The sequence below is a fragment of the Odontesthes bonariensis genome, chromosome 6 (genome assembly GCF_027942865.1).
Source record: "Odontesthes bonariensis isolate fOdoBon6 chromosome 6, fOdoBon6.hap1, whole genome shotgun sequence".
Classification (NCBI taxonomy): Eukaryota; Metazoa; Chordata; class Actinopteri; order Atheriniformes; family Atherinopsidae; genus Odontesthes; species Odontesthes bonariensis.
In genome coordinates, this window is record NC_134511.1 from 30,292,937 (window position 1) to 30,315,643 (window position 22,707).

A 22,707-nucleotide genomic window follows, 5' to 3' on the forward strand; every position below is an offset into this window, starting at 1 on the left:
CCATACACACCTGGTTTCCTCTGGTAAATCATCACAGCTGCTGTCACTTTTTCGTTAGTTCCCCTCAGTATGTTGTATATGCTCCTTTGTTAAGCTGGGCATACACTGTGCGATTTTTTCAATCGCGTGATTCAGCTGCTGCTCATACTGTACGAGTGAATCGCAAGGGTTAAAACGTCACAGCTCACGATTCCTGTTCTCACACTGTACGACCCGATGGTCTGATACGATCTGGCTGCTCACACTGCACGACACGTCGGACTCAGTCGCCGGTCGCTGCCATGCTGTTCTGTTGTCTTTTTCTTCTTCTGTTGACAATTTTCTCTTCCGTGCCTATGTTTGCGCATGCGTAGTGTGACAGGATGAGGTCAATCGGCTCGTCCAGCTGCTTCAACTGTGCGAGAGCCTCACGAGGGGCGACCAGGATTTCAAACAAGTTTGATTTTCATCCGATCGATCGGGAGGTGGTCGGGAGGGCTTAATCGTTTGTCGTTACCCCATGTATACTACACGATGCGAGACGCACGATTGAGCCAAAACTCGGCCCGATCTCCAAAATAGTCGCACGAGTGAAAATCTTGTCGAAATCGGGCCAGAAATCGCACAGTGTATGCCCAGCTTTACTCTCAGTCTTTGTCAGATCTTTGCAGTTACTTTCACCATTTTTCTTCTCCATAGTTCAGTTCTTTTTTGTCTGATTGTTCTATTATTTAGTCTTTTGTTTTCCAAGTTTAGTTTATGGTTTCCCAGCTCAGGCTGGGACATGAAGACTTCAGTCGATCATTCGTCCTCCATAACCTTTCACCACTGACACTATGACAGTACATGATTCATATGTATGTATGTAAATTGCTCTTTTCCAGTGCACTTTAAACTTTAGGAACTGAAAATGGACCAATACCTTCTCTGTGACCATGACTACTTGACCTAGAGAGGGAGAATAAACCAGTTGTTGAGACTTGTCAGGATTTTGAGACACTTAACTGAAGGGGAGCAAGGAGGGTCGATACAACTTGACTAACAACCCTTGGAGGGGCTGAAGTCTATGCCCTATTGGTTCTGTTGATAAACAAAACCCCCATTCAACTGGTCTGAGAAAGTTGAGATCAAATCCTCTGAGTTTTTTTAGCAAATCTCTGACTGTGGCCATAAAATCTCTTGTTGGAGACAGTATGTCCCCCATCATCATGTCTGGGTTGGGTTGCTTTAAATCCATGTTTGAAGCCATGGCTCCAAGCTCTTTTAGCATTCTCACTTATTTCAGACGAGTGACTTTTATGTAGTTTTTTGTCTTGCTTTGCTTGGGAATAGAAACATAATCCATATGCTCTGTTATGGCACAATGGGAATTAGGTTGAAATGTGTCCTACAATAGGGACCAGGTCCAACAAGGGGGTCTGCCCCCTAACAGCGGTTACTGTGCTGTGTAATGTAGTGACAATCATACCTGCAGACAGCTCCCCCATCACTGTGTTCTCCTTATACACCTGAGCAGAATCTGAATGGGACACCCAAATGGCTTCCCTCTTTTGACTGATGTAAGCTGTCAAACAGAGGGGGGAAGCAAAAAGAGATGGCCCATCGTTCTCTGTGCTATCTTCTTCAGCATAACTTTGAGGTCCAGGAAGAGAAATGCTTTTCTGCCCAGAGGAAAGAGATGATGAGGAAGAATGAAAAGTCTCAAATTTGTAAACTCATAAGAGGAGTCAAAACCTTATGTTGAGTGTCAGAGCTGCTGGGCTGAGTTGGTGGAACAGGGGTGAGGTATTTAGCAATTTCAAGCACATCTTCACAGTGGGGAGAATCACAACAACAATCATGTGGCTTTTTGTTGAGTACTTATTACCCATCTGCAAAAATACCGGTAGCAAAGCAGAGTTGCTTCAGGTATTGTCCTCATCCACCCTCAGGCAGTCAATTCCCAAGCATAATCTCGAATCCCATTAGGGAAGTACATAGCTGACAGAACAAATTGGTGGCACATTGAAGCTTTGACTGACATGCAGGGCAAGGCCACAGCACAACTTTACTGACTGCAAAAAGCACTAAAGGATAAACCAAAGCCACACAAAGAGAATGACCAGCACAATTTTGTAGCTGTAGTTAGCAGACACACTGAATATGAGCACCTGTCTATGACATAGGAAACAGTACCTACAATGCAGTTTATTTCCCACTTTTACTGATTGATAAGCTAAAAGAAACCAAAATGACCATAAAACATGGTGTAGCCATAACAGGCACTTTAACTAGCTTCTTGATTAGAAAGAATGCATTGATAAAGGCCCAACGTGAAGGATGTGGTGAAATCCAGAGGCACAAATTACAACTAAATGAATACCCCAAAACTTTCTTGAACACGAAATCTAGCAGTATCTTTGGCTATACATAATTCTTTTTTTGGAAAGTCACTTTCTCCAAAAATCCAGCTGGAAATAAATCTGCCATTATTGAGATGTTTTTTAACCTTTCTATCTTGTCATTTATCACATTTTGACAGGCCTCTGATGGGTTCTGCTGTAACTGACTGTGTCTCATGGCAGGCAATCAGACAAAGCTGATATTGAGACGCTTATATTTGGTGCGTCTGCTGTATTGCTGTTGTTGTATAGGAAGAAAGCTACTTAGGCTACTAACAGAGTTAACAAACAGTATCATCTTTGTTTTGTCACTATACCATTTATTATCCATCCATCTATCCATCCATTTTCTATACCCGCTGAATCCGTCAGTTGGGTCGCGGGGGGGCTGGAGCCTATGCCAGCGGTCATCGGGCGAGAGGTAGGGTACACCCTGGACAGGCCACCATTTATTATGTAAAATCCAAAATACTTCCAATCACCATTTCTCAGATTATTTGACATAGTGATTGTCTTAATTTGTTTCCTCCTTTTTTGCTGCAAATTTGCAAACATGAAATTAGCAAATTTTTCAGAGAGGTTATCAATTCAATTCAATTCAATTCATTTTTATTTATATAGTGCCAAATACAACAAATGTCATCTCAAGGCACTTAGATAATAAAGTCCAATTCAAGCCAATTGGAATTCAATTAATTGTAATCATAATTATTCATAAAATAATCCAATTCGTTCATATAGAGCCAATTCAAAAACAATTTCCTAGCTAAGGAAACCAACAGATTGCACTGAAACTTTGTTTTCGGTCCAATCTCCCATCCTGAGCGTGCCTGAGGCGACTGTGGAGAGAAACGACTCCCTTTTAACAGGAAGAAACCTCTGGCAGAACCAGACTCAGGAAGGGGGGCCATCCGCCTCGACCAGCTGTGGTTTGAGAAGACAGAAAGGGGGGGGGGGACTGTAACACCATTCAAAGGATATCTGTTGGAACAGGGAAACACGAGTTAATGACCACAATAATGTCACATATATATAATGTCATTTGAGAAATTGAACAGGGGAAAAAGAGATTAAAGTGAGGAAAGGTGTGACAGATGAGCTCCCCCAGCAGTCTAGGCCTATAGCAGCTTAACTATGGGATGTTTCAGGATCACCTGAGCCATCCCTAACTATAAGCTTTATCAAAAAGGAAAGTTTTAAGCCTGGTCTTAAAAGTGGAAAGGGTGTCTGCTTCCCGGACATTTACTGGCAGCTTATTCCACAAGAGAGGGGCCTGATGACTGAAGGCTCTGCCTCCCATTCTACTTTATCAGGTCATGCGTTAGGCTACGCTGACACTAGCTTGCCCTCTGCTGGATCTCAAGGCAAACTACCTGCAACCAATACCTCCGTCTACAGTCTGTGGTCTGAGGCAGTTATCTACTGACGTTCAAAGTTTCCCAATGTTCTAACGAATATTCAGAATAAGTAGCAGACTTAAAGTCTACATAAACAAAAATTTAGCTATGCGGGATTTCTGTAAGCAGATCGCCACAAATAATTATAAACTACCTGAGTTTTGTAATGCAGGAAGTCATGGGCACATTTTGCTCTCACAAGATCTCAAAAATGGTCAATGATTAAGACTAAGGCTCAATTTTAACCATAGTGATGGTCATGGTCAGTATCAAATATTTATTTTGTGACTCTCTACCATTGAGACAAAAAGAAAGCTTTTACTCTGCAGGTGATCACAGACCTGGAAGAGCAGCTGACCACACTGACTCAGGAGAACGCTGAGCTGAATCGCCAGAACTTCTATTTGTCCAAGCAGCTGGATGAGGCTTCGGATGAGAGGGAGGATCGCCTGCAGCTCAGCCAGGATGTGGACAGGCTGCGTCGGGAGGTGGCTGACCGTGAAATGCACCTTAACAACCAGAAACAGGTATGTGGCTTGGCATTAGTAACTGTAAATTAAAGTAATAACTGCTCACAAAAAGACCCCCAGTACACCTCTAGATAAAACTAACTGGACATTTTGACTAAACTAAGCTGCTCCAGAGTTGCTAAACTTTTCTGATACAGAAGTTTTGGGCTCAAAAGTAATACAGGCAGGGATTTAAAATCCTCTAAATGAGGTAATGTCAGTTCAAGGCAGGCATGCAGAGAAGGCTTCTCAATCAGATGAGGAGCAGGCTGGAAAAGCTGGGCAGAAGTAAGTAAGACAACTTGAACAAAATGACTTTACAAACACAAAACTGATCTGTTATAACAAATGACAGGTGGGTCTAAATACAGGAAACACAACATCAAGATGAGAGAGGAAGGAAAAACAGAGTCTATGCAGAGGAAGGCCGATGTGACAGTGCGAACCCTGACATAACTCATGTTTTCTTCCTTCTATTCAATCTCTATAACACCCAGAATGTGTCAAACTGCTGCAAAGTAACCACACAAACAACTGAACCAAGTTTTTGGAGTCAGTGACATGAGTAGCCATTCAGCCAAGATGTATTTGGCAAATTTCTACATTAAAGTGCCACAAACATATCCACTGTCCTTAATTTTTAACATAGAAGAAAAGTTTTTTGTATTCTAAGAACTGCTGTTTTCCTCGTCCTGCCCACATCACTCACAAGCCAGACATGAGGTTTTTCCTTTAAGTGATATATTCACAGTTCCAGGTGACAGGTGACCTCGACATCTCCCAGCTCTGACAGTGTTAAGTGTAAATCAGGCAGCAGAAACTCTGGGATCATTTCAGTATCTTTATGTGTTGTGTTCTAGCTGCAGCAAGGAAGAGAAAGACGAGGCTGTGTGATGTGTGTGTTGCCCCTGTGGGAGGATATATGTGTGGGTGTCCAGTAGCGCTCTCAGTCTTGCTGATTGTGTAACCAGCGATGGAAGTCATAGACGAGGGATGGGGTGGTGTGTGGGAGGGATGTGTCATCCCCATCACTCCCAGGTCGTGTCAGCTGTGGAAGCGTTGGACTTCAGAGGGCTGTGGTGTTGCTGCAGCACCGGCAGAGGCTATATTTGTCTCCAAGAGTTCTCTAAAGCAGTGCGTTGTAAGACGTGAAACACCAGGCTTTGTGTAGGCCTTCAGAAAAACATAGAAAACATGTTGTGCCCAAACATCCTCAAAAATACTGATGCTGGCAGGCTTTTTAACTGCAGTTTTTAGGTAACAGAATTTAGGCATAACAATTGTGAAATTGTTTTTAACATTAGCAACACAAAGACATCATCAGATTAACTATTAGCATAATCATATATTCTTCCTCAACATTCCACAAAAAATGTGATGCAGCAGTCTGAAAAAAAAATAGGATGAGCAATCAGGCTTATGTTTCCATGAAATTCATAAGGATATATTTGTGAGCTGTTGTTTTAATCCACGTTAATTCTCTCAACCTGGTTTTCTCCTTTCTTTGATTACTTTGTAAATATCATGAAAGATAGCCTAGAATACGATGCTGCAATACCAAAACGATACACATACATATACATATATATGTATATATACATGTATACACACATATAATTCAAGACACCACACTGTTTGGGACAGTTGCAGGTGTTTGTGGTCAGTCAGGTGTGTTTCATTGCTTCATCAGTGCAGGGATGAGCTGCTTCAGCTTCTGTAGCTGCCGTTGTTCAACATGAGGAGAGAAGCTATAATAACCAATGTCTAGGATTACCAAAATCAGTTGTCTGGAAGATCATTAAGAAGAAAGAATGCTCTGGTAAGCCAAAGAAGAATCCTCAAAGGCCAGTCCAACAGATCAGAACCAGTCTTCAGGAGACAGGTGTATCTTTGTCAGAGACTACTACCCACAGAAGACTTCATGAACAGAAATACAGAGGCTACACTGCAACATGCTAACCACTAGTTAGCCACAAAAACAGGATGAACAGATCACAGTTTGCCAAAAAGTCCTTAAAGTTCTTAAAGTTAAAAAGTGTTCTTGACAGATAAGACCAAGATGAACCTGACAGTGAACAAGACAGTGTGGAGATACAGAGCATAGCAGCTCCTTTGTTAAACATGGTGGTGGGGGTGTTATGGTGTGGGCATGTATGGCTGCCACAGGTACTGGCGCACTTGCCTTCATTGATGATGAAGCTGCTGATGGCAGCTGCACAATAAATTCTGAGCTGGGAAGAAACATCTGATCTGCTCAAGATCCAGTAAATGTCTGCAAACTCATTGGACCGAGCCAGTCACCTGATTTGAATCCAAGTGAGGATGTCATCTATATACTGAAGAGGAAACCTAAAGGGACAAGCAGGAACTAATGGTGGCTGCAGTAGAGGCTTGGCACAGCATCACCAGAAAAGATACTCAGCACCTGGTGATGTCATCAGTCGCCGACTTCAAGCAGTCATTGTGTGGCTGCTTTAATATAATGACCATTACTTTGTCCCAAACAGTATGAGCCACAAATTAAGACTTGGCAAGCTACATGATGGTATCTGATTTAATGATATGATGTAATTATGTAAGAACATTTTTGGGTGTCTTGTAAAACTTGAATTTCTAATCCTAATAGAATCTTGAGACCCTGAAGACTACGTGCACAATGCTGGAGGAACAGGTTCTGGAGCTGGAGACCATGAATGACGAGCTGCTGGAGAAGGAGAGGCAGTGGGAAGCCTGGAGGGCAACACTGGAGGATGAGAAGAACCAGGCTGAGAGAAGGACCAGAGAGGTCCAGAGGTTGCTGGATACTGAGAAACAAAACAGGTGGCCTTTATATGCTGACACTGTATCTGTGAGGGCATTAATAACTAATCAGACAAGGTTTAAAGCTTCCCCGGCTCTTTTAGATCTGCGTTGTGTTCTACTTTCAGTGCATGTCAAAGGGATATTAGTTTCTTGACTCTAATAAGAACATTTTAGACACAAGGCATGTTATGTTTTTAGTTTCTTGACTGTGGAAAGAAACAATTTTTGCTCTTAATGTTTCTGATGCCACCGCTGTTAATACTGGTTCCCTCTGCCTACACACACTGAATGCAACAGGTTTGGGCGTATTCTCTCGAGGTTGTCAAAATATGATCTAAAAATATAATGTAGGCAGGGCAATGAGAGCCAGGTGTCCTACAAGAATTTTACAACGCACTGTAATGCTGTGCTTTCCTTTAGCAATGAACGCAAGCCTTTAACCAAAATGAATAGCAAAAAGGCTAAAAAAAACAGTGTAAACAAAGATTTTCTCCATGCTTCAGGCTTCGTGCAGAGCAGCGCAGCTCTGAGTCTCGCCAGGCTGTTGAACAGGCAGTTAAGGAGCACAAAGCTGAGATCCTGGCCCTGCAGCAGGCCCTCAAAGACCAGAAACTCAAAGCTGAGAGCCTTGCAGACACTGTAAGAATCTCCACATTGCTGAATAAGTTTTTTTAACTTCATCTGGTCAGCCTCTGTCACAGTAAACCTCTCCTGCTGTCATTCTTCAGCTGAATGATCTAGAGAAGAAGCACGCCATGCTGGAGATGAACGCCCGCAGTTTGCAGCAAAAGCTAGAGAGTGAGAGGGATGTGAAGCAGAGACTCCTGGAAGAAGTACAGTGCTTTCACACATTTCTCTTACTTCTTTTACGCTTCATGTCCAGATTTTTTATTTTTGTTTAAGGTCTGAGTAAAGCAGAAATAAATCTGTGTTCTGAGTCCATCACAACAAAGGCAAATGTGTCAACCACTTATAACCAATTACAGGAAAATTATGTGTGCCCCCCACTTTTACTAATAGAACCACACTATAGAGCAAACTATAGAGTTTAGCTCATTTTAACTGACATAAAATGCTAAGATGTGAATATTTTTCTTTAATTAAAGTTTTTTTTGGGTGCTAGTGGCTTTTATTCGACAAAGAGTAGGCAGGGGAAGACATGTAGCATAGGGCCCCAGGCTAGGACTCAAACCCGTGGCCAACAGCAGGAGAGCCAGTGTACCTGTTAATCTCTGATATCTCCGTTAAAGGCTGGTAAAAGTACTATGTGAAGGTGGTGGTGCTGGGCTCTACTCTAATGGCTCTCTAATGGCTCCGCAATAAATCAATCCACTGATCGCAGTTACGCCGCCTGAGACGTTGCTTCTTTCAGCAGATAAACAGCCCTGAAACCTGCACAATGCAGTATTGGCACTTGACAAGATTATTTACATTGTGCACCAACAACTGCAGTACATGATGGCTAGCTTGACCCTTCACTCCACCAGGCATAAATGTGATTCACTGAGTTGTTGCGTTGCGTGTCGACTTATTTCTGCAAATTCTGGCATCTAGAAACAATGTATTGCCATGATGACGGGAGAATAGTTAGCTAGCTAGTTGTTAGTCTGGGGTTAAGGCATTGTAATAAACATATTTATGCTGCTCCAGTGTTCAGGTTGGGGTCAGCTTTTGCTCACCTGAACAGCTAATCACAGTAATCTGCCTTTTAACATGTTTTGTCTGTCAAATCCCTTTACTCAGACTTAAATTTTTTTGTTTGTTTGAGGATATTTTTTGTGCTTATTACTGCACTTTCAGTACAGCAGAAATCTCTGCTGCAAGTAAATCATTGCCAAAATATTAAAGCTAATTTGATCAACTGAGGTAAAAGTGTCAAACCAGGCTGAAAAGTTCACCTGAAAGCAACTGTTTGTCAGAAGAAGAAGGGGCTACGTCCCAGAATCCAGACGGTGATACAACAGCTGCTTTTCCTCCACAGCAAGAGAAGCTGCAGCAGCAGATGGATGCCCAGAAGGCCCACATATTTCGTCTGACCCAGGGGCTGCAGGACGCTTTGGACCAGACTGATTTGCTCAAAACTGAGAGGACAGACCTGGAGTACCAACTAGAGAATATCCAGGTGCTTCTCCACTCCTATATAACACACAACTGCTCGTACTGTATATACATGAGGAAAAAAAAACACAAAGACAAAGATTATGAGCGGTTACAAAGTTTGTGAGATCCCAGTCTGAACTGGGAGTAATTCTTTGTGTTATTATCAGTCTTGTTTTTCTCCCCTCTGTTCTGAGCCACAGGAATACATGACCCCCCCCCCCCCGACACACACACACACACACACACACACACACACACACACACCACTGCATACAAACCCCTTCCCTTCGACCCACCTTTCTGTCCCTCTGTCACCCTCTCTGTGTGAAGTGAAGTAGTTGAGGAGAAATTCATGGCAGTAGTGATGTTCACTTAGCTCCACCTGCAGGCTGTATACTCTCATGAGAAGGTGAAAATGGAAGGAACCATCACCCAGCAGACCAAGCTCATAGACTTTCTTCAGTCCCAGGCTCATGGTGGCTCAAAGAAGAAAAAGGTGAGACGAGTTTGTCAAATTAGGTTGCAAAGATACATAAGTGGCATTACAATCAAAGATTTGAGTGGATATAGATACTCACTCCTCCATATAAGATGAATGAAATCTGCCAGCTTTTTATCGACCGTGTGGTTCTCTCTGTTTCTTTGCTTGCGTGTGTCTTAGGGACTTTTTGGCCGTCGGCGGGAAGATCTGTTGGCTGCTATGGCTGCTCAGGCCCAGGGTCAGGGTCAGAGTCAGAGTCAAGGCCAAGTCTCTCCTGTGCCCCCCATCCAGTCGGTGCCTCTGCAGTACAGTGATATGAAGGCAGCTCTGGATAAAGAGCGTGGTCGTTGCTCTGAGTTGGAAGATGCTCTGCAGAAAATGAGGGCAGAGCTTAGATCTTTGAGAGAAGAAGGTTAGACTGCCCCACAACAATGGATGCACTCTGAAATACATTCATACATCTACAGCATTATTAAACAGTAGACATTGTTAAACAGTCGGGGTGGGTTTCTTTGTGATGCTTCTACAACTTGACTCCACCAGTGTTTAATTAGTCTTCACAATTAAGAAAGCAACTCAGGTGTCAACATAAGGTCTCAGATGATGGAGCATGATAGATTAAAAACCAAAACAGTATTACATCAAAGCACAGATGTAGGGAAAGACAAAAAAAACTGTCTGCTGTAGGAATGTGTTTCTGAGACAGGGGCTGGGGGAACAATCAGGATGGATGAAAGGATTGAGGCACCAAAATACAGAGAAAACGAAAATTATGGAATCATCACTCTTGGAGGATGTTCACTGAGCTTTTTTTTTTTTTTACTTTGTAAGGAAAAGGAAAATAGATTGTAGATATGAGACACAGCTATAAAAAAAATTCCTCAATTAGGTTTTTTGCTTTAGTTCCTCTGGCTCCTCTGACAGATGAAAAATATTGTTTTTCATCATTTTTTTCGTCAGTTTCCAACTTTCTCTTCAGCTTTGTAACATAATGCATAATGTTCAGTTTTTAGGGTGTGATGGAGCCTATCCCAGCTACTGACACCCAAACCCTGGACAGGTTACCTCCACAAGCTTTAATGTGCAAATGAGTGTCTTTTTAAGAGAGTGTCTTAACAAGTGCAGAGTGCGGAGCTTAATGAGCTGTTGCACCTGCTGATTGGCAGAAAACATGGCCCCAACAGAAAAGCTGCCAGTGGAAACAATGGAAATGATTATAAAAGTCCTTTAAGAAGTCTTGCAAAAGATGTTAGTTGCTCCCAGTCAGCTGTGCTTAAAACGTACAAACAAAATGGGAAGGCTGTAAAAGGGAAACATACAGATAGACGACATCAGAGAGTCAGAACAAAGAAAAGTCAAAGCAATATGCCTGAAAATAGAAAATATACAATAAAAGAAGTTAAACAAACAAATGGGCACAAATAGGAGTCAATGTTTGTGACTGAACTGTAAGAAGGAAATGGGATTTCCATCCAGAAAAGAAAAGAAAACATGGTCACAGTGGGCTGAAGAGAAGCAGTCGTGGACTGTGGATGGTGGGATGAATCTGCACTGAACAAGGAGATGATGCAGGAACTTTAGTTTGGTGCAGGTCCAATGAAACATACAAACATTCCATAATCATTGATGATATGGAGTTGATGTCAGGTAAAGGACGATGGCAGCCATTATCGCTACAGTTAACACACAGGTGGACATTTAAAATGTTTAAAATGTTCTCATTCTATCGATCGAAATTAGGTTCAAGCAATCAAAGACAAATCAGGAAAACAGTCCAGATCTCTATCTGGGATCAAATTTATGGTGGAAATAGAACAAAAAAAGCCCACAACAAGACTCCATCCTGAAAGCTGCTGCATGATAAAACAACCTGATTGATTAAAAGTTTTGTTTTTCATGAGTGAAGTCGTCAAAGAATTCAAGCTGTCACAAAGAGGAGAGATTAAACAAGTACCCATTGTGGCTTTTCGGGTTCGTGATTCCATAATCTTTTCCTCCATTTGATCTGGAAAAAAAATAAGCAAAAGCAAATATTACATTTTGAGGTGTGTTTTACAAAGCCAGAATTTTTAACTGTTAAAGGAAAGGATTTCGTGTGATAAACATTCTCCGATAGTGGAGGATTCAGTTATTTTTTCACATTCAGTCGCTTATCCACCAGACAATGATCCAAATTATATCACCAAGATAAAAACTAAAGTCCCAGAGTGACTCAGGATCTCCGATAAGACTGCAGAGCTCCCCAAATTGTCCCAAAAGTCCTGAGGCTAATTGAAGGGCCTCATTCATTATTTAAACTGAATATCTTTTATGTAAAGGACATTGAGTTGCCTGTAGTATGAAATGTGCTATATAAATAAAGATGCCTTGCCTTGCCTATATGAGCTTTTTTATTTTCAGTAGATTAACAAACCAGTTTAACTTTATTGAGCAGATTGATGAATAGATAAAAACAACAACATTAATCCATGTTAAGATGAGTCTGAAATATGAAATAAGGAAAACTTAATAGCACAGAAAAATCTTTTTCTCTCTGTTTCATTCACATAGTAACTTTAGAAACTAGAATTCAGCTGGTTTATCATCTTTTTAAATGTGTGAAACAATCAAATTATCACATCGATAAACAATGGGAACACAAATTGATAGAATTTATTATTTTATCCCCAGCTCTCCAATATAAGGATCACGGCAACACAACAAATCCAACCACAGCACGCCAGCAGATAATAATGACTGCCATGGTGAAGTCCCCTGAGCATCAGCAGGTCCCGACCAGCCTGGCACCGTCTAACTCTGGACGCAGGAAGGATACTCCAACACCTGAGGGTGAGTGAAGGTGATGTTTACTGTACTTCAACTGTATTTTCTCCCCATGACTCTTAAATGCAGGTTTATAACTTCACACCTGACACGTGCAAACTCAGACACATTGTTATCACTTCTAAACTATCATTCATGAAGCTCTCACTATCCTTTTTTTACACACCTTTCAGAGGGAAGGAGGGTCACTTTTGAAAGTAAGTTGTCCCCAGTCATGGTTTCTGCAGTTTGATCTCTTTATCTTTTATCAGTTCTCCTTTTGCCACATCCACATCCTCGACGGGCCAGATTTGAAAAGCTCTGCACTCCTTTAAATGCCAGATTTCACCTTGTTTGTCAGGTGGGGCGGAAAAAGCTTCAGTGCAAAGCTTTAGAAATCTGAGGCATTTTATCTTGGCTGCTGATGCTTAAGTCAGTCCCATTGGGAGAACCTTTCTCTGTTCACGACAATCCCATCTGAACTCCACATCTTACACAGAGATGCACCATATGATAAACTCGGCAACGCACGAAACCTTTAAACCCATATTCAAAACAAAAGGTATTATCCAGTCATCTTATTTCTTTCTGAATAAAGAACTAAAGTTGCAAATGACAGCATTAAAACTAGAGTTTCTCAAGATTTTTTCCATCTTTTTGCTGCTCTTTAGCTGCTTATTTGCATGAGGATGGGGCTGAGGAACCTGATTGATTCCTCTTGTCACACCCACACAGGAGCGCACACCAGAGAAAAGAAAACAGGCATTTTTGCTTTAGCAGAGTCGACAGTGTCAGTGCTTACTGTTAGACTTTTTCATTTGGCTTCAGTGTAATATTTTTCAACAGACTGTAAACAAAACTTGTAATCTGAACAGTGAAGTCCAAAAGTTTAAGAACTGATTAATAACACAAGGTTATTCTCAAGATTTTTAGCAGCTAATACAACACTGAAGTCTGGAATAATGTGTGATAGTAATTATTAATAATATAAGGTATTGCACTGACGAAACCTGTCTAAACTGTGTAAGATTTACTTAATGTTGGACTTTACCAATCTGCTACAGCATCAAAACCACCAGACTCACATTTTTAGAGGTCCTTCTTGACCCAACAAAAAAAAAAAAGACATCAGCGGCAGATTTTTTAAGTTCTGTAATTTGTATGTTCTTGGGTTCTCCTTGTTTTATCAGTGAATTCCATTGATGCTCAGCTGGATTGAAATCCTGGGAATTTAGAGGCCAAGTCAACAGTTTAAAGTCTTTGTAATGTTTCTCAAACCATTTCTGATGCTGCTGAAAGGGGCCAACGCTGTGTCATCCATTTCAATATCAGAGGCCATAGTTTCCCAGCAGAACATTGCTCAGAACAGTACCACACTAGATCCACCTAAGCTTTCTTCCTACAGTACATCCTGCTGCCATCTGCCCTCTCTGGTGAACAGTACACATGCATCTGGTGGTATGTTGTTCTCGAGCCCATTGTTGGTGCTTTTGGTGTTCGACAGTGTCTAATCAGTCTGCCATGCAGCATCACATGCAGCCAGCTATGATACCCACTCTGCTATCATAGCCAGCATTAGGATTTAAGAAAACTGAGTAGTTCCTGATTGGGCATCAGTGAGTGTCAAGCAGCCTGAATCTTACGTTTTTTTTTACTTGTTGTTTTTCCTATGACCACTCTTGGTAAATACTACCTAACAATACAATATTTTTACCCATTTTTTGCTGCTTTTCACATTTCACAATATTTCAAGAACTGACTGTTCACTAATGCAGCACATTACCCCTTGATTTCACCTGTCAGTGGTTTTATTGTTAAAGCTAACTGCTGTCTGTTTATCTTCTTCCTGACCTGTTCGGTAATAGATGGAGGTTCACATACACACAAACACCCACACAGTTATTAACTGTAGGCTTGTGAGAACAGGAGTGCTTTTTAGTTTGGATTGTAGAAATATTGTAATGGACCTCAAAGCAGCAGGTAGTTTGTTCCAGAGATCTGAGATCTGAAAACACCCTTCGTAGATTTGGATTTATTTGTGGAAACCGCTAAAAGAGCTGCATCTGATGATATGGGAGACCTGATTGTTAGTTGCTTTATGGAATAGTAAGGTTTTAGCTGTATTGAACAGATAGCCAGTGGAGGGGCTTGAGTACTAGAGTGAAATGTTCATATTTAGTTTGTGTACGAATTCTGGCAGCTGTATTCTAAATGAGCTAAAGTCGTCCTATTGATTGAAGAATCCTGCAAATAAAATGTTACAGTAATTCAACCTGCTTGATATGAATGAAAGAATAATTTTTTCTGAGTCAGTTTGAGGTAAAAGTTATATCACTAAGATATATCTTTTAAGTGGTAAGTTTTTGGTAAGCAGTTTTGGTGACATTGGAAAAAGGGATTTGTTGGGGTTGACGGTAGTGGAAGATTATGGAGAACCCAAATGCAGAGAACAGCCGTCCGGATGAGCCAGGAAACTATGAACTAAACTTAGAAAACAAAAGACTAAATAACAAAATGACCGACAAGAATTATGGAGGAATTAGATGATGAGAGGAACTGCGAGAGTCTGACATAGACTGAGACACAGATATACCATGGGAAACTAATGTGAGGATCAAACTGAACAAAACTGAGGTAAGACAAGATCAAGATTACATCTGATAATTATAAACCAAAGCAAGAACACCTACTAAAGTAAATTATAAAAGAGTATCGAAACAAATAAAAATTCAAATAAGAACACTAACAACAAAATAGAAACAAGACAAAGAAATCTAACCCACAGTCACTAAATCAAACAGGAAAACCACAAACTCTAACAGTTATTATCAGTGTCCAGAATAAAGCCAAGGTTTCCGACTTGCGTTTTAGAAACAGTGAGGACAGATTTTCTGCCTCAGACTATTTGGATCAACAACAAAAATCTCAATTTAGTCTCTGTTTAATTCTAAAACGTTTCTCGACATCCAGTTTTTAATATCATCAATACAGTATATCAGTTTGTGAACAAAAATCTGATCATCAAATGAAAAAGAAAAGCACAACTCTATATCTTCAGCATTTGATTGGTTAGATATGTAGCCCTGTGGCTATTAATTTCATTCATGCGGATACAGATATTAAAATATTTGTGTTGGTAATAAATAAATAATAGTTCATGAAAAAACAGTCATTTCATATACAGTTAAAAGTCAGAGATAAAAAGGTGGTGTTAGTTTTAAAATCCATTCATGTTTGTTTTTCGGCATAAAAAGACAGGAGGCTACGTTTGTTGTGAGGTAGTGAAGCATATCTTTATTCTCTCATCTTTGTATGTGTATCCTTAGCCAATCCTTTCCTCACCTTGCTCAGATAAGAGGTGCTTAGCGTCACTGACATCGAGAGCACGTTAGCAACAGCCGAGGCTGCTTTATCGGCGTCCAAGCAGGATTGCTGTAAGCTGTAAAAGTATAGTGAAAACACTCCTAACTTCCAAGACTGACGTAGAGTCGTCCTGTGGTCAATGTGTATGAACTCTGTGAAGCTGCCAGAGGAACGGTGTTATGCCGAGAAATGCATCCCTATTCGCGGGACCAGCAGGAGATGCATATTTCGGCAGACCTTTGCCGAAATATGCATCCCCTGCTGGTCATGCTTTAAAGATAGTCTGGAATGGAATGATATAACTACATAATAAATTTGTTTATCTGATTGAATTAACAGATGCGAATTTCAACAAGTCCAAAATTGTCTCTAAAATTAAAAGAATCACATTTCATAGTTTGCATGCCCCAATGAGTCTGGGAGCTATGTTGTCTGGGGCTTTAAGCCCCTGGTAGGGTCACCCATGGCAAACAAATCCTAGATGAGGGACCAGACAAAGAACAGCTCATAAAACCCCTATGATGAATACTATCTTTGGAGAACGTGTACCTTCGCCCAGACGTGGGTTACCGGGGCCTCCCCTGGAGCCAGGCCCAGGGGTGGGGCCCGCCGGCGGGCGCCTGGTGGCTGTTGCTTCCCAACTTCACTCCCATCTCACCAAGTACAGCCTTTATGAACAATTCCAGTCTGGTTTCTGTCCATGCCACAGCACAGAAACAGCCCTTATGAAGATCACCAACGACCTCCTCATGGCAGCTGACTCCGGTCTCATCTCCATTCTCATCCTTCTCGATCTAAGTGCAGCTTTTGACACCATTTCTCACCCCATCCTCCTCAATAGACTCTCCTCCTTAGGCATCACCAGCACCCCCCTGCACTGGTTTCACTCCTACCTCACAGGCCGCACTCAGTTCATACAGCTCACGTCCTTCTCCTCTCAGCCCTCCCCTGTCACATCAGGTGTTCCCCAGGGCTCCGTCCTGGGGCCCCTCCTCTTCATCATCTACCTCCTCCCACTTGGCAATATTTTTCGAAAATTTGGTATACATTTCCACTGCTTCGCGGATGACACCCAGCTCTATCTGTCCAGTAAACCTGAAGCCAGTCTCCCTCCCTCCTCCCTCACCCACTGCCTCTCTGAGATTAAATCCTGGTTCACTGCAAACTTCCTTAAACTCAACAGTGATAAAACGGAACTCCTCCTTGTTGGCACCAAGTCCACCCTTTCCAAAGTTGACAGTTTTTCCCTCACCATAGACAGCTCCGCCGTGTCCCCCTCCCCTCAGGTTAAGAGTCTGGGTGTCATCCTCGACAGCACACTTTCTTTCCACTCTCACATCAATAACATTACCCGGTCTGCATATTTTCATCTACGTAACATTAATCGTCTCCGCCCCTCTCTCACTCCTCACACCACTGCTATCCTGGTCCACAGCCTCGTCACCTCCCGCATAGATTATTGCAACTCACTCCTTTTCGGTGTCCCTCACAAATCCCTTCATAAGCTTCAACTGGTTCAAAACTCTGCAGCCCGCATCATCACCAGTACCCCCTCCTTTCACCATATCACCCCCGTCCTCCAGCAGCTTCACTGGCTCCCGGTCAAATTCAGAATTACTTTCAAAACCCTACTGTACACATTCAAGGCCATCCACAACCTCACCCCCCCATATCTGTCTGATCTCCTCGTCATTGTCATCCCATCTTGCTCCCTCAGGTCATCCTCCTCCCTCCACCTCTCTGTGCCCTCTGCCCGTCTCAGCACCATGGGGAGCAGAGCTTTCAGTCGCTCTGCTCCCCAACTCTGGAACTCACTCCCACCAGACATCCGCAACATTGACTCTTTACCCCTCTTCAAATCAAAACTCAAAACCCATCTGTTTCAAGCTGCATTCTCCCTCTAGCCTCTTTTTTAACTTGTGTTATTTTGTTATTTTATTTATTGTGTTTTTAATGTGTTGTAAAGTGTCCTTGAGCGTTGAGAAAGGCGCTTTTTTAAAATTAAATGTATTATTATTATTGGGTCTGTGCCCGTGGGGCTCCGTCGGGCACAGCCCGAAGAAATTACACGGGTCCCCCTTCTGACGGGCTCACCACCCGTGGGAGGGGCCATGGGGGTCGGGTGCTTTGTGAGCTGGGCGGCAGCCGAAGGCAGAGACCTTGGCGGTCTGATCCTCGGCTGCTGAAGCTGGCTCTTGGGACGTGGAACGTCACCTCTCTGCTGGGGAAGGAGCCTGAGCTGGTGCGCGAGGTTGAGCGGTTCCGGCTGGATATAGTCGGAATCACCTCAACGCATGGCTTGGGCTCCGGAACCAGCCTCCTCGAGAGGGGTTGGACTCTCTTCCACTCTGCAGTTGCCCGCGGTGAGAGGCGTAGAGTAGGTGTGGGCATACTTATTGCCCCCCGGCTGTGCGCCTGTACATTGGGGTTCACCCCGGTAGACGAGAGGGTAGCCTCCCTCCGCCTTAGGGTGGGGGGGCGGGTCCTGACTGTTGTTTGTGCTTATGCACCGAACAGCAGTTCAGAGTACCCACCCTTTTTGGAGTCCCTGGAGGAGGCACTGGAGAATTGCTCCTCCAGGAGACTCCCTCGTCCTGCTGGGGGACTTCAATGCTCACGTGGGCAATGACAGTGAGACCTGGAGGGGCGTGATTGGGAGGAACGGCCCCCCCGATCTGAATCAGAGTGGTGTTTTGTTGTTGGACTTCTGTGCTCGTCACGGACTGTCCATAACAAACACCATGTTCAGGCATAAGGGTGTTGGCACCAGGACACCCTAGGCCGCAGCTCGATGATCGACTTTGTGGTTGTATCGTCGGACTTGCGGCCGCATGTCCTGGACACTCGGGTGAAGAGAGGGGCGGAGCTGTCAACTGATCACCACCTGGTGGTGAGTTGGCTCCGCTGGTGGGGGAGGAAGCCGGTCAGACCTGGCAGGCCCAAACGTATTGTGAGGCTCTGTTGGGAACGGCTGACGGAATCCCCTGTAAGGAGGAGTTTCAACTCCCACCTCCGGCAGAGCTTCAGCCATGTCTCGGGGGAGGTGGGGGACATTGAGCCCGAATGGGCCATGTTCCGTGCCTCCATTGTTGAGGCGGCCGACCGGAGCTGTGGCCATAAGGTGGTCGGTGCCTGTCGTGGCGGCAACCCCTGAACCCGCTGGTGGACCCCAGTGGTGAGGGAAGCCGTCAAGCTGAAGAAGGAGTCCTATCGGGCCTTTTTGGCCAGTGGGACTCTGGAAGCAGCTGATGGGTACCGACAGGCCAAGCGGAACGCGGCCTCGGCGGTTGCTGAGGCAAAAACTCGGGCTTGGGAGGAGTTCGGGGAGGCCATGGAGAACGACTTCCGGACGGCCTCGAAGAGATTCTGGTCCACCATCCGGCGACTCAGGGGGGGAAAGCGGTGCACTGTCAACACCGTGTATGATGAGGGCGGGACTCTGCTGACCTCAACTGGGGACGTCGTGAGTCGGTGGGGGGAATACTTCGAGGGCCTCCTCAATCCTACCGACACAGAAGCAGAGTTGGGGAGCTCGGACGTGGGGCCTCCCATTTCTGGGGCTGAGGTTGCCGAGGTGGTTAAAAAACGGCCCCGGGGGTGGATGAGGTCCGTCCTGAGTTCCTCAAGGCTCTGGATGTTGTAGGGCTGTCCTGTTTGACACGCCTCTGCAGCATCGCGTGGACATTGGGAGCAGTGCCTCTGGACTGGCAGATCGGGGTGGTGGTCCCCCTCTTTAAAAAGGGGGACCGGAGGGTGTGTTCCAATTATAGGGGGATCACACTCCTCAGCCTCCCTGGCAAGGTCTATTCGGGGGTACTGGAGAGGAGGATCCGCCGGATAGTCGAATCTTGGATTCAGGAGGTGCAGTGTGGTTTTCGTCCTGGCCGTGGAACAGTGGACCAGCTCTATACCCTCGGCAGGATCCTGGAGGGTGCATGGGAGTTCGCCCAACCGGTCTACATGTGTTTTGTGGACTTGGAGAAGGCGTTCAACCGTGTCCCTCGGGGAGTCTTGTGGGGGGGTGCTCCGGGAGTATGGAGTGCCGGACTCCTTGATATGGGCTGTTCGGTCTCTGTATGACCGGTGTCAGAGTTTGGTCTGCATTGCCGGCAGTAAGTCGGACATGTTTCCTGTGAGGGTTGGACTCCGTCAGGGCTGCCCTTTGTCACCGATTCTGTTCATAATTTTTATGGACAGAATTTCTGCCAGGGCGTTGAGGGGGTCCGTTTTGGCGACCTCAGAATCGGGTCTCTGCTTTTTGCGGACGATGCGGTTCTGTTGGCGTCGTCGGGCCATGACCTTATTAATTCTCATGAGCTCTCACTGGAGCGGTTCGCAGCCGAGTGTGAAGCGGCTGGGATGAGAATCAGCACCTCCAAATCTGAGACCATGGTTCTCAGCCGGAAAAGGGTGGAATGCTCTCTCCGGGTCGGGAATGAGATCCTTCCCCAAGTGGAGGAGTTCAAGTATCTTGGGACGAATGGAGCAGGAGATTGACAGGCGGATCGGTGCGGCGTCTGCAGTGATGCGGGCTCTGCACCGGCCCTTCGTGGTGAAGAAGGAGCTGAGCCAGAAGGCGAAGCTCTCGATTTACCGGTCAATCTATGTTCCTACCCTCACCTATGGTCACGAGCTGTGGGTAGTGACTGAAAGAACGAGATCGCGAATACAAGCGGCCGAAATGAGTTTCCTCCGCAGGGTGTCTCCCTTAGAGACAGGGTGAGAAGCTCGGTCATCCGGGAGGGGCTCGGAGTAGAACCGCTGCTCCTCCGCATCGAGAGGAGTCAGATGAGGTGACTCGGGCATCTGGTGAGAATGCCTCCTGGACGCCTCCCCGGTGAGGTGTTCCGGGCCCCTCCCACTGGGAGGAGGCCCCGGGGAAGACCCAGGACACGTTGGAGAGACTCTGTCTCTCGGCTGGCCTGGGAAAGCCTCGGGTCCCCCCAGAAGAGCTGGAGGAAGTGGCCGGGGACAGGGACGTCTGGGCTTCTCTGCTTAGGCTGCTTCCCCCGCGACCCGATCCCCGGACAAGCGGCATATAATGGATGGATGGATGGATGGACATTTCATAGTTTTAGGTTCATTTTTATATTATTTCATCCGTGCTATACTGAGTAAAGATTGATATTCATAGAAAATGTCTCCAACCGTCTTACTACAAAAGTGTTAGTCACGGCCCTTACTTTGGAATATTTCTGCAATGATAGATGAAAGAGATGCTCTAAACTGTACAATTGTCAAATTATCATAAGTGTACATGTATTATCCATCTACATGAAGAAATGAGAAAAAAGATGAACTAATGAAACACCATTGTCAGCTGAATATTATCACTGTAACTTTATTGGATAAATGTAATAGTCCACACCTGAACCGGTTTACGCGCGCTCCAGCGAATGGGGATGCATTTCTCTGCATAACACCGGCCATTAGCCATACGAGAGAGAGAGAGGACTGGGAGAGCCCTGGACTGTGAGAGAGAGACTGTAGCTGTGTACTTGACCGTGGTTTGCAGCACGTGTTGCCGCACGCTCCATCCCCTTGCCGCCGAAACTACACCTTGCCAGTTAGTTATTTTATACCATATCACAGTATCACAGGTAGCGCCCGACGAACTCAGGCCCCGTCCCACTGTACTACAACACCCCTATTAATTCTCAGTCAGTATTCACTAGCTACATGGGACTGGGGTTACAGATATATTATAATATCAAACAGTAAGACCATGGAAAGGTTAAATTGAAGGTTAAAGAGCATTTGAAATGACTGTTAGCATCTGCATTGACCACAAAAACATTATTGTCAATTATTGTTATTAGCCTGCAAATTTCATATTGCTGAATATGTAACTGACATGAAAATACCGAACACCTGAAACAGGATGGAAAGACTTCTTACTGACTGGATAATGCCTTTAAAACGGAGCAGTGAGTGGGCACCAGCGTCGGGACAGATTAAATCGATATATCCAAGCATTTTGTCTTCAGAGTTCACTTGCACATGCATTTTGCTCAGCATCTTATCGTTCCTTTTGAAGCATCGTTTGCTAAACTGATGGTACAGCATGATGCAGCGAGGTTTTCAAGTGTTGGGTGTACCTGACAGAGTAAGAGCTGTGTTCCCTGACCGTGTCCAGAGTACAGCCGTCGCCTGAAGGACAGTCAGAGAGACAGAGAGAGGGAGAGAGACAGGGTGGTGCACCACAACACCCCCCACCGATTCACAGTGGGACTCAACATGAGGGCCGCCAAGTGTACTGTGTGTCTGGATACTGTTCACTTTGGTCGCCAAGCAGCTACCTGCCTCGGTGAGTCACAGATATCCTCGTTACCTTCATGTAAACTGATTTCATTCTTTTTTGTTAAAAATGTCTCAATAAAAGTCACAATGGGGATGAAATTCACCAGCTAAAATCAACCTTTTTCTTGAGTAAAATACCAACTACCGTAAATTCCGGACTATAAGCCGCTACTTTTTCCCAGGCTTTGAGCACCGCGGCTTATAATACGATGCGGCTAATATATGCTTTTTTTTCTTTTGTTTTCATGCCGCCAAAAACATTTTGCACCGTAACATTAGACCAATACAATTAACGAATAGTTCACAGTGGTCCAATGAAATTGTACGATAAATCAAACACACTTACACTACTAAATTATTGTAAATCGGTCATTTGTACTCACTCTCAACATGGAAAACAAAGGAAGAAATGCGTATGATGCAGCTTTTAAATTGAAGGCGATCAATGACTTTTCCTGGTAGGTTTGTCTTTTTTTACCAGCCGTGTTACAGGCACTATTCGAAAAAAAAAAAAGCATTTACACCACGTATTTGTGCGTTACCGATAGGTATTTAAGTTAACCTTGGGTTACTTGAAAGGCGCTATATAAAAC

General features: G+C 44.2%; 1 protein-coding gene across 14 annotated transcripts in view; it reads left to right on the plus strand.

Annotated features, from left to right (window-relative positions):
• Positions 1-22,707, plus strand: part of citb (citron rho-interacting serine/threonine kinase b) — a 73,537-nt gene that overhangs the window by 33,089 nt on the left and 17,741 nt on the right. For 7 of the 14 annotated variants that reach the window (XM_075468234.1, XM_075468245.1, XM_075468235.1 and 4 more), the window contains 10 exons: positions 4,087-4,284; positions 6,893-7,086; positions 7,572-7,707; positions 7,797-7,901; positions 9,050-9,190; positions 9,545-9,664; positions 9,830-10,061; positions 12,320-12,478; positions 12,646-12,669; positions 21,951-22,121. In XM_075468234.1, the coding sequence (XP_075324349.1) occupies positions 4,087-4,284; positions 6,893-7,086; positions 7,572-7,707; positions 7,797-7,901; positions 9,050-9,190; positions 9,545-9,664; positions 9,830-10,061; positions 12,320-12,478; positions 12,646-12,669; positions 21,951-22,121 (1,480 nt within the window). The remainder of the gene's footprint in view (positions 1-4,086; positions 4,285-6,892; positions 7,087-7,571; positions 7,708-7,796; positions 7,902-9,049; positions 9,191-9,544; positions 9,665-9,829; positions 10,062-12,319; positions 12,479-12,645; positions 12,670-21,950; positions 22,122-22,707) is intronic. The other 7 variants (XM_075468236.1, XM_075468241.1, XM_075468244.1 and 4 more) reach the window with 3 other exon arrangements.